The sequence below is a fragment of the Archocentrus centrarchus genome, chromosome 6, assembly GCF_007364275.1.
Source record: "Archocentrus centrarchus isolate MPI-CPG fArcCen1 chromosome 6, fArcCen1, whole genome shotgun sequence".
NCBI lineage: Eukaryota > Metazoa > Chordata > Actinopteri > Cichliformes > Cichlidae > Archocentrus > Archocentrus centrarchus.
This window is the reverse complement of record NC_044351.1, coordinates 1,622,501-1,636,714: the sequence shown is the minus strand read 5'-3', so window position 1 is coordinate 1,636,714 and position 14,214 is coordinate 1,622,501. Positions and strand designations below refer to the sequence as shown.

General features: G+C 44.4%; 1 protein-coding gene across 2 annotated transcripts; it reads right to left on the bottom strand.

The window, feature by feature from the left end:
* Window positions 1-369: 369 nt before the first annotated feature.
* Window positions 370-10,456, bottom strand: LOC115781224 (carboxylesterase 5A-like). 2 transcript variants are annotated; one of them, XM_030730745.1, is made up of 13 exons: window positions 10,298-10,456; window positions 7,756-7,957; window positions 7,532-7,670; window positions 5,432-5,565; window positions 5,171-5,324; window positions 4,877-4,981; window positions 4,484-4,585; window positions 4,110-4,250; window positions 3,917-3,997; window positions 3,600-3,741; window positions 2,567-2,716; window positions 1,935-2,007; window positions 370-705 (listed from the first exon to the last, which is right to left on the bottom strand). In XM_030730745.1, exons 1-13 carry the CDS (start codon window positions 10,362-10,364, stop codon window positions 516-518), a joined length of 1,680 nt encoding a protein of 559 aa, XP_030586605.1. In that variant the 5' UTR covers window positions 10,365-10,456; the 3' UTR covers window positions 370-515. The 2 variants fall into 2 exon arrangements, with proteins under 2 accessions (XP_030586605.1, XP_030586606.1); XM_030730746.1 differs by having other exon boundaries at window positions 7,756-7,954; window positions 10,298-10,431.
* Window positions 10,457-14,214: the final 3,758 nt, after the last annotated feature.

The following is a 14,214-nucleotide window of genomic DNA, read 5'->3' as shown; positions in this document are numbered from 1 at the left end:
AGCTTTCTGTGTAGAGTAAATGTTTGATTTTGATATTGTCCTCATAAAGTTATGTGGCTGGAATTTTACCATGTGCAGGAAAATACCCGGTGAACTAGATTCATTGGCCCTAGAGCTGTAACCATCAACTGAACTGAATAGTTAACCTTCTTATACATGATAGCATCTTAAATTATGAGTGGCACACTTCAGTGCTTCTTTATGGGCAATAAATCAGGTCCATAACTGAAATGACCTGATAATGCAAATCCATTTTCTTGTCCTGATGCCATAAAATGTGTCTTTTAAACTCAACTGTGTGGTTTCTTTTTGCTTTTGTGCATCAACAAACCATCATCTTTTTTCAACAACAGACAACTTTTTTAATTAAGGGATTTTTTTTTATTACAGTTATGTAACAAACCACATGGAATTAAAGAAACCAAGTGAATCTATTCTGAAACAGAGATAAAGGAGTCCCTGCAGTAAGTAACACTGCATGTCTGTAACTCTAAAATGTGGACAAACAATACTCCTCAGTTTCCAGGCATCAGCTTGGCTGCTGCTTCGAACTCTTGGAGCTTCTGCGGGAGGGTGACAGTAGCAAAGTGGACCCTGTTGTTCTTCAGTTTCTCCTTCACAGTCTGAGTCAGGCCCAGCTCCATGTACTGCTGCTTCTGCCTGTCATACGGAGGCCAGCTGACCAGACCGGGACCGTTGGGAGAGCTGGGGAGGCATTCAGACAGTCAGGTTGGATAAGCACAGCACAGCACTGCATGCTTGCTGCTGATTCATTCTGCAGAAATAATATCTGTTTACATATATATATATTTTCATTTGTGTGTTGCATACACAATCTTTGCTACTGCAACAAGAAATGTTGCTGCATTTTATTTATATTCACCTGTTAGCAAAAGCACTCACAGCTGATGCTAATTAAACTGATTACCCATTACAGCCATACCTACCAAGGGGTTGGCTGTAGTAGTCATTAAATGCACAGTGAGTTCTTGAAGCTGATGCGTTGGAAGCAGAAAATTTAAGATAAGATAGACTTCATTCATCCAGCAGCTGGGAAAATCTTGATTGAATCTGGGGCCTCATAGGTGCACTTAAGCACTGAGCTATGCCCCCTGAAAACCCATAAGGTATCCTGGATCAGATTGTATGTTTGCAGCAGTTTGTGATTTAAGCGCACAGTGTGGCAAACTGACTTTCCCCAATTAAAATGATGTTTATCTCTCACTCTCCTTATGTTCACTTGAACACTATTTGAGAATCTTTCATGGCACTTATGGTAACATTACATACTCTCATTAACTTAATACTTACGTATGCACGTAAAAATGTTCTTACCCTGCTCAGAAAATAAGTGCACATGCAAAATTACTGTCGCAGCAGCCAGTTTTGTTCGTATGTTAGTGAATCACAATCATTCTAAACTAGCTAAGCTGATGCTCATTAAAAATAGAGGTTAAAGCCTAAAACTCTCGATTCAGCATTTTATTTTCTTTACATCCAATAAGTATATTTTTTAAATTATAATCCAGAACTTTAATGAATAAATAAATGTATGTATATTCAAAACCCACAGCTGTCACCATAGGACACCTGCTCTGAGCTGCTTTTGTGGGATGAGAGGAACCTCAAAGATTTCAGGCATGCGCTTTTAACACTGTGGCTCCTCATTATGCAAAATATTGTCCTTCCAGTTAATATGAAAATCAGGTCCTTGCTCATCATTTCATATGAAACTGCATGTTTGTTTCTTGTTGTTGCTTGGGAGCAGTGGCTCCCACATCTGCCTGCTGCTGGGCAGGAGGGTACAATAGGTTATTAAATCATTTTAAAACAAACAGCTGCAGACTGCAGGTTAGAAATGAGGCAGCTAAGGAAATATATGCTGCATACTGAGCTGCATGCTTCTCCTGGTTTTCTCATAATTTTTTACTCACCCAGTTCGGACAAAATTAGCCCAGTATGACATCATTGTCCTGCAAAATCTCTCATCCTCTTTGGTGATGTTGCCTGATGGTGGGACAGGAGGGAGTCAGTCACACACTGATTTTCAGTCACCTAAGACCAAAGTGGACATATACTCTAGACCAGGAGTGGGCAACTCCAGGCCTCGAGGGCCGATGCCCTGCATGTTTTAGATGTGTTCCTGAGCCAACACACCTGAATCACATATAGAAGTCATTAGCAGGACTCTGGAGAACTTGACTGCATACTGAGGAGGTAATTCAGCCCTTTGATTCAACTGGGTCTCTACTCTACTGGAGTAGAGACCCAGTTGATTGACATAAACAGAAAGCTGGAACTGCAGGTGAGTGCCTGACATGAACATATTATGAACACCTGCTCTTTGTGACATCATCCAGATCCAAAAGTAGAATAAATAATCCGAAAGAGTGTTCAGAGCTGTCTGAGCTTTTAGCTCTGTTATAGTCATGCACACAAGAAAAGAAGGAAAAGCAGGATCGGCACCCTTTAAAGCAACATTTTGTAGCCATATGGTGCCCCGAACTTTGACCCATCATTGAAACGACTAGAAGGTTATAAAAGGGAACACGTTGCATACACGTACCTAAGATTTGTATATGTTCATTCCAGAAACATCCACCAAACATCAAGCCGACATCGTCTGCGTGATCTGCTTTCACAAAGCTGGGTCTGTTTTGTTTGTGGATCGCAGCCTCATACACAAACTCATACATGTAAACTGGAACACCCACATCTGAACAGCCAAGCAGAGAAAAGATGAGAGGTGCATAGTTAGGCCAGGCCTAAATGGAAAGAAATAACCCCCCCACCCAAGTCACAGTTCACTGCAGGCTTTGAGGCCCTCCTTTTGTTGCATCAGTTGCAAAGAGATTAAAGGAGCAAAAATACGTTAAGCAGGTCCACTGATGACCACAAAAATGAAGAAGAGGGCAGTTGCAGTGTAAGCTGAGTTTAACATGGTGAGGCGGTTTGTTTGAACCAAAACCACAATCTGGTTCCTAATCTGAACCAACCAGCAGCTGCAAAAACATGGATTCTGTGTGCACGCTACAGTGTGTGAGTCTCTCTGCGCTCCTGTGTCGGTATCATCTCATCCCTCAGTGTGTTTCAGTCCACAGACTGCGTCCTGCTAAAAGGGAGTTATTTCCCTCTGTGACCTAGTACAGCTCAGAGGGGATCACCTGATTACTGTGACTGTCTCTCTAATATTGTAGCATCTTTACTTGTTAATAAGCCAAAGTCTTGATCAAATCTGGGCTGTGATTTTGACATGCGTCTCTACATGCATGGGTGGAGGGCTCTGCATTTCATTTGACTGGGACATGAAACCTTCATCACAGGTCAAATCCAATAAAAACTGCTGGGTTAAGGTAAACATTGGTTTTAATGGTTGTGAACCTCAGTAACGTGACTGGCTGATAGTTGGCTCTTTGAGGGAAAGTCCGGGATTTTTTCCTCCTCAGATAATGTCAGAGCCTTGAGACTGACTCATTTAATTAAAGCATTCATGTGTTTAATTTCTGGCCCTGAGTCGGAGTCCCTGCAAATCCACCTGCTCTGCTGTTTAAATATGAGGACGCGTCGAATCAGTTAGTCCTGGAGACGGACTGTCTGACCTGCGTGGTATCCGGCCACTCGGACAACAGGCAGCGTCATCAGCAGGTCTCCAATGATTTCAGTGAATCCGTCTCTGATCTCCTGTGGAGTTTTAGCATCTTGCAGGTATTCATCTACAATGAGGTTGTTAGCGAAGGAGGCCTGGAAGAGACAAGCAGGTTTAACCATTAGATCAGTTTGATTATGGTGAGAATTTTAACCAGAGCTTGAAAACCTTTAAATTGTTCAGTCAACTCCATTTTAAGACTAACGTGAATTTAAATCTAAAAATCAGTGAGTGAATCATCAGAGCAGCCTGAGCTGTCAGCATGCTCACCCCTGCAGGATTGAACATGTTCACCACTGCCATCACCAACTCTCTGTTCATGCCGTTCTCCCAGCCAGGAGGGGCGAAGCTCTGCGACCCACAGGAGACAAAATTCAGCTCAACATCACACAGGAAGCACATGCCAGGAGACAGGAAGCAGTCACAGAGGCTGCGATGTAAGATGTATCTGTATCTGTGTGACCTGAGGTAAGATCCAGCCAAACTCATGATTGGTGATTCCCATCAGCACTGGGACCTTCAAGACTTCCTGTTTCTGAAGAAGCGCCTCTGCTAAGTCAGTCAGAAACTCGCCATCCACCACGGCTCCCAGGAACAGCTTCATCTACACAGACGTGACTGTTAATGAACATCAACACATGCCGAGTAGATAAAGGAAGCTTGGGGTTCACCAGCTGAGGGTGCTCAAATGCTCCCATCTAGTGGTCTTAATTTAGCATTGCTATGGGATTTTCTACTCTGGCTGTTAACATATAATACAGCAGGTGGCTTCACATGATTAGCTTGAATAACTTCAGTTTCAACACACAGTGAACTTGCTAACATGTGCTCATTTACCTGCTTAGTTACAGTTACTAATTCATCTTGACTTTTTCCCCTCATGCAGCCGATCAGTTCTTCGGTGCTGCTGCGGTTGCATCCAGCAAGGTTGGCAACGACCTGACGGATGACAAATAGCACAACCTTTAACCATTTTCACCGTCACCATCATGGTGTTTCTTTCTTCATTTAACATGGACAACAAATCTATATGCGTTGTCTGTTAATGGGCAGCTCTATAAGAGCACAACATAAAAAAATGCCAGACTGAGACACACAGAGACTTTAGTACTGTTCATGTGTGGCCGGCTGTCCACAGAGCCCACACATGGACCTGCTGATCTGCTGGTGGAGGACAGCCAGCTATTTCATTTTACTAAACGTTTTTGTCTGAGTTCCTAATTTCAGCACCTGGGCTTGAGACAAAGGATGATTTGTAGTGTAGGTTCCAAGTGTTGCTACTCCACTTTGAAAGATGGCCCTCTGAAACAATCCCTTTGCTTGTGGAGACAGGGTCTGTTCAAAGAGACACACACAGAGTCCATGTGATCACACCTGGATGAGGGAAGTGAGGCACTCATGAGGTACTCAAACACCTGAATAGACAGGATCACAACTGAGGTGCTCACATTTGAGCTTAAACAAATGTTTAACATTAGCAGTGTGTGCTGGTTGATTTAGCGTGCTGTGATTGGTTCTCTTTACCAGTATGGATGCACTGATTCCTCCTGCAGACTCTCCAGCCACTGTGACTGTCTGAGGATCGCCACCAAAGGCCTCAATATTTTCCTGCACCCATCTCAGGGCTGCCAGCTGATCCAACAAACCCCAGTTTCCCCGAGAGTGTTCATCTCCAGTGCTTTAGATAAGGAAAAGTTCACACAGTTTCTCTGAACTGATACACAGTTGTGTCTGATTTAAACAGCATGCAGCTGGAAAACTCTCACTAGGAAAACAACTCCTTACCTCAGGAAGCCCAGAATGCCAAGGCGATACTGAATAATAACCATCAGTATGTTGTCATAAACAGCTAATGGAGCCCCGTCATACTGTGAAGCTGCACCCATAGACAGTCCTCCTCCGTGGATCCACACCATCACCTGAAACACAGCAAAAGAGCCTGCACTTCACAGCTGACCTCAGCACACAGGAGGCAGTCAGACGTATTATACAATCAGAGAACCCGGAGCTGAAGCCTGTGGGAGAATAATGGAGCAGTCTGCAGAGCCACATCAGCACAGCTTCAGCAGTTATTACTAAAGATTAGCTGAATTAATCTGGGGGGGAAACCTTAAATTACAATATTATTAAAGGTGTGAGCAGAAAAGGTGAAGTAGTAGTTAAAGCAGTGGAAGCACACAGTCAAAGAAAAGCCAGTTGGTGAAGTTAGGTGGCAAACGCATTAAAAGTCAGTAAGGCAGATTGTGAGACAGCAGGACAGAAGAATGTTACCCAGTCAGCAGCAACAGGAACCCCACATATTAAGAAGGCAGTGCCTGGATAATGTAACAGGAAGTTTAACACACCACCATTGTAGACAAACATGTTGATACATTGTGTCTGCACTAAATTTGCTCTGCTGTCAGTTTGTTTTTCTCTGCAGGCGTCTTCTCAGATCTTTGGGCACGACTCCAAAACTAGATGCTCACAACTGAGATGATCTGTGAGGCTTTGGTGAGAGCGGACAGTAAACGGGCCGGTTCTTATACGACACGTTTACATTCACCCATTCATACAAGCACTTCCATGAGTACCGTATTTTCCGGAGTATAAGTCGCACTTTTTTTCATAGTTTGGCTGGGGGTGCGACCTATACTCCGGAGCGACGTATATGTGACATTTATAACACATGAACCAAAATACTCCAGCCACTTGACATCTCCGTGAACTGCAGCTTTAAGGCAGTCTTGCGTAATCTGTGGGCGCAGTGGATGGAGAGCACAGCTTAACGGCAACTGGGAGAATGCGCCACCCAACTTTCCTGGAAGTCATTGGATGGATCAAGAAAACATGGGCTTCAGTGACAAACCATCCTGTTGGGATTCAGAAAGGCTGGAATAATTGGAACTGCAGCTGACGACGAGTCTGACTAACGCGACACAGAAGATGAAGCGGCGCTTCGTATACGGAGTGTACGGAATTGTTTAGAAGTGACACCGAGGATGAAGAATTCAATGGATTGATGGTTTGGTTAACTTGTTAGTATGTTCTTTATGCTATGGTTATCTGAATAACTTAATGTTACGTTAACATACTGTAGCGATTCTCTTAGTTAGAGAGCGTGTTGATGTTGTGGGATTTCGGACTGTTCGGGAGGTTCGTGAAGGCAGCATGGAGAGAGAGAAAAAGACCGAGAGCTTGCCTGTGTGTGTGTTGCTGTTCCGCTGTTGTAGTTGTGGTTGGCGTGGCTGTGGCCTACAGCAGCCGTTTTTCTGTTAATAAAGACGACCTTTGTTGTGAATATCGCCGACTTTGGAAGTGTGTTTACAACGTTACAATACCGAACACGTGTTCGTTGTGCGTCATGTAGCTGAATGTGCTACGTTAGCATAACGTAGGCGTAACCGTGTTCGTCCTGTTCTTTAATCCATTATTATTTTAAATTGCCGTTCAAGATGGAATTTGTGCTCTGGGTCTCAGATTCTATCAACCCCCCCCCCCAAAAAAAAGTGCGACTTATAGTCCAGTGCGACCTATATATGTTTTTTTCTTCTTTATTATGCATTTTTTGGCTGGTGCGACCTATACTCCGGAGCGACGTATAGTCCGAAAAATACGGTAACTAAGCTTACTGGCTAACATTCACATATCTCATACTCCAATGCTTGTATCAGAGAGCAACTTGGGGTTCAGTATCTTGGCCTAGGAGCAGCCGGGAATTGAACCGCTGACCTTCCGATCAGTAGGTGACCTGCTCTACCTCCTGAGCTACAGCCACCCCACAGTAAATATTAGATGGAGAAGAGTCCAAGACAGCGAACTCATCCAGTCAAGAGACTAACAGAAGATGTCAGACTGTGATATTCTGTAGCTCTATCATATGTGCACACTGTCATTTTTACTGACTGGCAGTTTGGCCCCTCTAGTTGCTTCAGCTGGAGTGTAGACATTTAGATACAGACAGTCCTCTGAGAGCTCGGGCGGCCTAAATTCAAGTGACATGGTTCTTGAAACATTTACGATCAGTTCTGGATCCTGGACACACCTGAAAAAGAGACAGATGAAGAAAAGTGTGTCATTCACAATGAAAAAGCTGTTAAAATCTTGCATTGTGCTCTCTGGTGACTTACATGGGCGGCTGATGTGTGCCGTCTCTCACGCCTTCCCAGGGCTCCTTGCTCTGCGGGGGGGAAAAGCGGAGGGGTCCCACGGGCGGCCGAGCAAAGGGGATTCCCAGGTAGCACTTTGCCCGCCTCTCTGTGCCTTTCACGCTGACATATTCTCCTCTGATTTGGCCACTTTTCAGAGAGACTACAAGGTCACTTCTCCCTGCTGGAGAAACAAGTGTGCAGTTAACGAGCCGTGCACGTTAGCCCTGAACTGTCTTTTAACTTGTTGGTGAGAACAGGAGACAACAGCTCACAGCTTCTCTGTTGGACATCAACAAATGGGAAAGTTGAAGGAGGTGCAAGCAAATCTGCAAAGATACGACATCAACATGAGTTTTTCTCCTTTTTGAAAGGTGATCTACGGAGATGTTCACTGTTTTGCCTCCAGGTCACAGCGTTGTGTCCTGGTCCTACGACCCGGCGTTTTCAGGTTTTCTCTTACTTAATGGTTCCCAGTGTTTCTTCAGTTATTGTGGAGGTTTGGCAGCTTTGACTTTGAATGATTTTCTAGTAGTTGGTTTGCTTGTTTGTCTCCTGAGGCCTTAGTTTCATGTTCTGAGCATTCTTGGTTATAGTTTATTTATATTAATTCCCAGTTTCCCTGTTCTCCATTTCAAGTCTGCACTTTTTTGTCATGTTAATCATTTCCTGTTTTAGGCTGACAGCTTTTGTCCTGTGTACATTGTGTTTGGTTTTGTCTAAGCCTCCTGTGTGTACTTAGCTCCTCAGTTCCCTCAGGAACTGATGCTCCAGGCTGTCAGTTAGTGCCTGTAGAACAGGGGTAGGGAACTCCAGGCCTTGAGGGCCGGTGTCCTGCATGTTTTAGATGTGTTCCTGAGCCAACACACCTGAATCACATATAGAAGTCATTAGCAGGACTCTGGAGAACTTGACTGCAGACTGAGGAGGTAATTCAGCCATTTGATTCAGGTGTGTTGGATCAGGGACGCATCTAAAACCTGCAGGACACCGGCCCTCGAGGCCTGGGATTGCCCACCCCTGCTGCTGGGTCCACGCTCTGCCCACCACACTGCCCATCACGACACTTTCTGTACAGCAACAAGTTTAATGTAAACAATTTAAGTACATTTAGAATTTTTTCATTTTACTGTATTTATACAGTGTTATTGGTCCCTATGCTGTTAACAGTCTTTTCTCGCATGAATCTTCTTTGGAAAACATGGATGCTGCAGCCTCTGGATTACAGAGCAGAAGGACCATTGGCTTGTTATCAGCGCTCGGTTCAACAACCTGCGTCTCTGATGGTATCAGTGCCTGTGGAGTGGCAGCTTGCACATCTGGAAAGGTTTCATCACTGCTACAAGTTATCCAGGTTTTAGAGCAACACGTGTTCCCATCCCAGAGATTGTGCTAACCAGATAAATACATGTTAAAGCAGAGGATGCTGCACAGCTGGAAACACTAACAGCTTTTTTTGTTGTGTTGTTGTCATCAAATTCCAATGACCTTGTTTTTTTGTTTCTTTTCTCAGACTTGTGCATTTTCTCAGCTTGGTATGTTTTCTGTGAATAAATTGTGGGTTTATGAGGTTTGTAAATCACTGCATTCTGTTTTTATTTACATTTGTGGAATTGGGATGGATGTTTTTCACAGATGTGCAGGATGCTTTGTGCCCTCTTGTGGACAGATATTATAAAGGGGGTGTGATCTCCGGCCCCTCCTGATCGCAGCAGCAGCTCAAAGATGCCAAAGACATCAAGCTGTCTTCCATGAATTAGGATTTGTGACACATCATTGCTTCTGTGAAGGTTAATTGGCTTAGAGCTAAGTTATATAATCTTTGTAGCTTTAATGTTTTGACCTCCTTTAAAGAAAACTCAGCGGGTGAATTTCTTTGCCTCACTGAAGACTTTTTCCAAGAAATTAGTGGTTTTAATGGTTAACTGAATCTGTGCTGTCCGAATATTTCTTTTACTGCTTGTTTTAAACGCATAGGTAATGAAGTGTAACACGGTGATAGTTTAAGGTGGTTTTGGACAGGCTAGTCTTTGTTTTTAGATTAGATTTATTATCATTGCATATGTCACAAGTACAGTGCAATGAAATGCAGATGGCATCTAACCAGAAGTGCATGAGTGGTGAAAAAAAAGTTATTTTACTTTTGAATAGCACTTTCATACTGCCTCCTCATGGAACCATTATTATTGTGTGTGTGTGTCCCTCCCCTGCACACAGTGCAGCAGTCACCATTCACTGTTGTGGAAACGTTGGTAACAGAGGGTAACTTTAAGCCAGAACAGCTCAGCTTATCCTACCAGCCTCAGACCTGCACTTACTCAGGTCACGGTGAAAGTGTACATAATACAAACATCAACAACAATGATACAACAGTCGGATATCAGTGTGGTAATATTTGATGTGTTTTCCTCCCTGCTCTGCTGCGGTAATAGTAAATACTGTGGTGAAGCTGAGAATCAGTCATCTGTCTGCCGTGATCAGCCCGTCCTGCCCTGATAAGAGTTCAAGTGAAGCGTTGTCTCACCTGGTGTTGCCTGCGCTGCCACAATGAGCACAGGAAGAACACAAACAATGAGCAGCGCTGTTCTCATCCTGGCCAGGCTCAAAGAAAAGACAGACAGAGTTACAGTACGCTCAGAGAAATAGTCTTCTACTCCCCCTCCCCTATCCTGCTCCTCTGGTGCCTCCCATCCACCCACACACACACACACACACAACATAAAGCAACCACACACACTTTTAACCTCGTTCGCACACGCTCGATATGTGATAACCACAGTTCAGCATAAATATCTGAATCTTTTCTATTGATTTAACCCCCACTCAGGACGCTGACCACAGAGTCAGATATGAGAAAATGCTGCTCTTTGACCTCAGTGCTGCACCGCGCTGGTATACACCTCACAGCATGGTAAATACACCTCACAGCATGGTAAATACACCTCACAGCATGGTAAATACACCTCACAGCATGGTAAATACACCTCACAGCATGGTAAACACACACTGCTCTCTGTTTCTGGGAACATGGACTGTTGTGAGACTGAGAGGAGGTACACAGCAAACACCTGATTTTCTGTGAAATGAAGCGTGCGCCTTCTGCAAACTATCGTAGTGAAAGTCTAAGAGCAAAGCTGCCGTGGGGTCCTTGTTTCACCTGAACTGAGCTACTCAAATATGGTCCATCAGATTTTGACAGCTGAGGACATCACGACCTTCACTAAGCAGACTAAGTGTATGGTTTCATGCATGTATACATGTATGGTCTCTATACAGATTATGAGCAGATGTTTTAGGCACCTACACTCCAGGTAACTAACAGAACGTGTTGAATTACTTCATGTAAATGTAGATCGACTCTGTTGCTGTCAGATGCTGTTTGTAATGTATCAGCTAAATGGACTAGTTCTTATATAGTGCTTTTCTACTCTGTCTGAGCACTCTAAGCACTTATACAACACCTTTACCCATTCATACAAGCACTTCCATCATTAACTAAGATAAGTGCTTACAGTCTAACGTTCACACTCCAACACTTGCGTCAGAGAGCAACTTGGGGTTCAGTATCTTGCCCAAGGATACTTTGGCATGCAGCCCGGAGCAGCCAGGAATCGAGCTGCGGACCTTCCGATCAGTAGGTGATCTGCTCTACCCCCTGAGCTACAGCCACCCCTGTAGCTCAGGTAAGCTCAGCTGAGTTGTGATGCTGGGAATTCTCATTCATGTACAGACTGGTTTTAAGCTTTGAGGTAGGAAAGTTTAGCCTGCTATGATGGCGAGAACAGAAGAGCTGAAACTCTTCAAATGCTTCCTCAGTCTCCTTCTGAGACTGTAGCAAAGTATTCAGTGAATTAGTTAAAATAGTTGTACAGTGTTCATTCCTTCATTCCAGGGATGCACAGAAAGGTATCCTGGTCACATACTGGCCCACAGGCTGCACTTTGAAAACACGGCACTCTAACGAGTCTCCACCCACTAATTGCCTAGCAACAGGGAAAAGACCTCCCCAACACCTCTCATCCAAAAGACATCCAATTGTTTGCTCGGGTCCCTGGCAGTGGATCTAACCGGTTTGGAATGATTGGATGAATAGTTGTCAAGGCAAGCAAAGAAAAGTCAGGCAGACATGAAGAGATACCTTGAAGGATATTAATGATCAAAATCTGCAAAATTCAATGTATCAGAGTACAAAGTACAATATTTGAGTCTCAAATAGAGCAGGCTAGAAGTAGGAGTAGAAGATATATTAAAAGTGTGCCAACATTCATTCTTCTCCTTAAGTGCCATTCCATCGTCCTTCGAGGTTGAGCTGGAACCCGACCCAGATGATATTCAGCAAGAGGGAGGGAACGGGAATGCCAGGAATCACCTACAGAACCACCAGTTACCCTAACATGCATGTCTCTGGCCTGTGGGAGGACGCCATGCAGGTGCACACACACACACACACACACACACACACAGGCCTCCAGCTGGCCAGCATGTTTGAGCCCAGAACCTTCTCGCTGTGAGGTGACAGTGCTAACCACTGCACCACCATCGCCACCATGCTCCCCATGCTTTAACCGAATACATGGATGAATGGATGTATCCACACTCTGGCATGTTGCTGGCCCACTGGTGTCTGGGGACACCACTCTGCCCAGTTCATCCCGACAGCTTTCAGCTTTGGGAAGGGTTCGATTTCAAACTCCTCCACAGGCCGCAGAGCATTTCTTCCTTGGTCTTGTAGAGTTTTTGGTTAACAGTTCAGATATTAAGATGTTTTTTCTCTCGTGTTAAGAAAGAAAGAAACATCAGGACTGTCCGATGCCACCCTGGCAGAAATGCATGGATGTGAATCCTGAACTATACGTGCCCTCAGCAAAGACCCTGCCTGGCTGACCTTTGGTCCCAAGGGTCCAGTTCTTGATTAAACACAAGAAAGCTTTGTCTGAGAAATAATACAGATTCTTCTTTATCACATTTAAACTTGTTGTGCTGGATTCATCTCCAATAGCTAAATGATAGAACTGAAACAACAAAGATGTGTTCTCAGATCTGTGATAATATTTATAATTTATGTGGTATTAAAGCTGTCTTTAGCATTGGAATACATTGTGGTTGTGCAAATCAAACCTAAGCCTCTCCATCCCTGATGGGAACTCTGCTTCAGACACAGTTCACTCAACATTTAGAGGGTTTTTAAGGTTTAGGCACCAAAGGCAGTTGTTAGGTTTGGACAGACAGTCCACTCCGTGACAACACGAGTTAGAAAGCAAACCTCCTTCCTTAGGCGGTGGTGACACCTGACAAGGTCAGTCATTTTACCTGAACAGAAGAGCTCACCTACATTAATAGCAAGTAAAAAATACATAAATAGCAACTGTTTTAAGCCCCTACAACAAACCAACCACTATTGTTGCCTGTAACATGGTGCATCACACCTGTGGCTGTAATAGGACATGCATTGCTCATGGACCGGAAGTACAAACCTCCTCCAAGGTGTTTGGGGTTTTGTCAGATACAGCCTGCCTCCCACCATCACACACAAGGTGTCTGTGGGCACTGGTGCCAGCAGGGTCCTGGAGCAGGATGGGGGAGACCCTGGTTTGTGTGCTATTTGAGCCTTTTTGTTTTCATTTTCTCCAGAAAATCCATCACTGCTAACATTCATAAACATTCACACTCCAACGCTTACATCGGAGAGCGACTTGGGGTTCAGTATCTTGCCCAAGGATACTTTGGCATGCAGCCGGGAGCAGCCAGGAATTGAACCACCGACCTTCCAATCAGTAGGCGATCTGCTCTACCTCCTGAGCTACAGCCACCCCGACAGACATGCTTATCTCACCAGTGACATAACCCACTGGCCCACACATCCTCACCCAAGGACACCCGGTGCTTTGACATTGTTTCCTGGGAATAAGAATGGGCTCCTTTTATTCTCCATCCAAACAAACACGGGTTCTTACCCGACCTGCTGCCCGAAGAACACAGATGTAAATAAAGTAAAGACAGCAAGAGAGCGGCTGAGGTTACAAACAGGATCGATTTATTTGAGTAAACAGTGAGCAGCATGTCTTCCACCACAAAGGTCAGATTAGGCAACACTGTCTGTTTACCTTTTTACAGTCAGCAGAAAAACAGCGTTTCAAGAGGCCAAACAAATATGTTCTGATAACCTGTGATGTGCAGGTTTAGGGTAGAACCAAAAACAACACTTGTGGTGTCTTTGTTCATGGACGTCCTAAATATGAATGCATCCAAGATACACTAAAGACAGTGAAATCCAGCTTCACAGCTCACAGAGGTGATCCGGTTCACCTGCTGGCATGTGAGAAACTGCACCCACCCAATGATTCAGGAGCTTGTAGAAGCACCTTCAGCAGTAATAATGTCACGATTCCCCCGTCCTCCTGGCTGTCCTACCCTTTCTCTCTTTTTTCTCCCCCTCCTATT

Bases quoted from the DNA above. Each gene is read 5' to 3' on its own strand.
- LOC115781224 (XM_030730745.1), bottom strand. From the start codon at position 10,364: ATGAGAACAGCGCTGCTCATTGTTTGTGTTCTTCCTGTGCTCATTGTG. The intron at 7,958-10,297 runs GTGAGACAACGC...TTGTTTCTCCAG, and splicing joins GGCAGCGCAGGCAACACCAG to CAGGGAGAAGTGACCTTGTA. The intron at 2,717-3,599 runs GTCAGACAGTCC...TTGGCTGTTCAG, and splicing joins AGTGGCCGGATACCACGCAG to ATGTGGGTGTTCCAGTTTAC.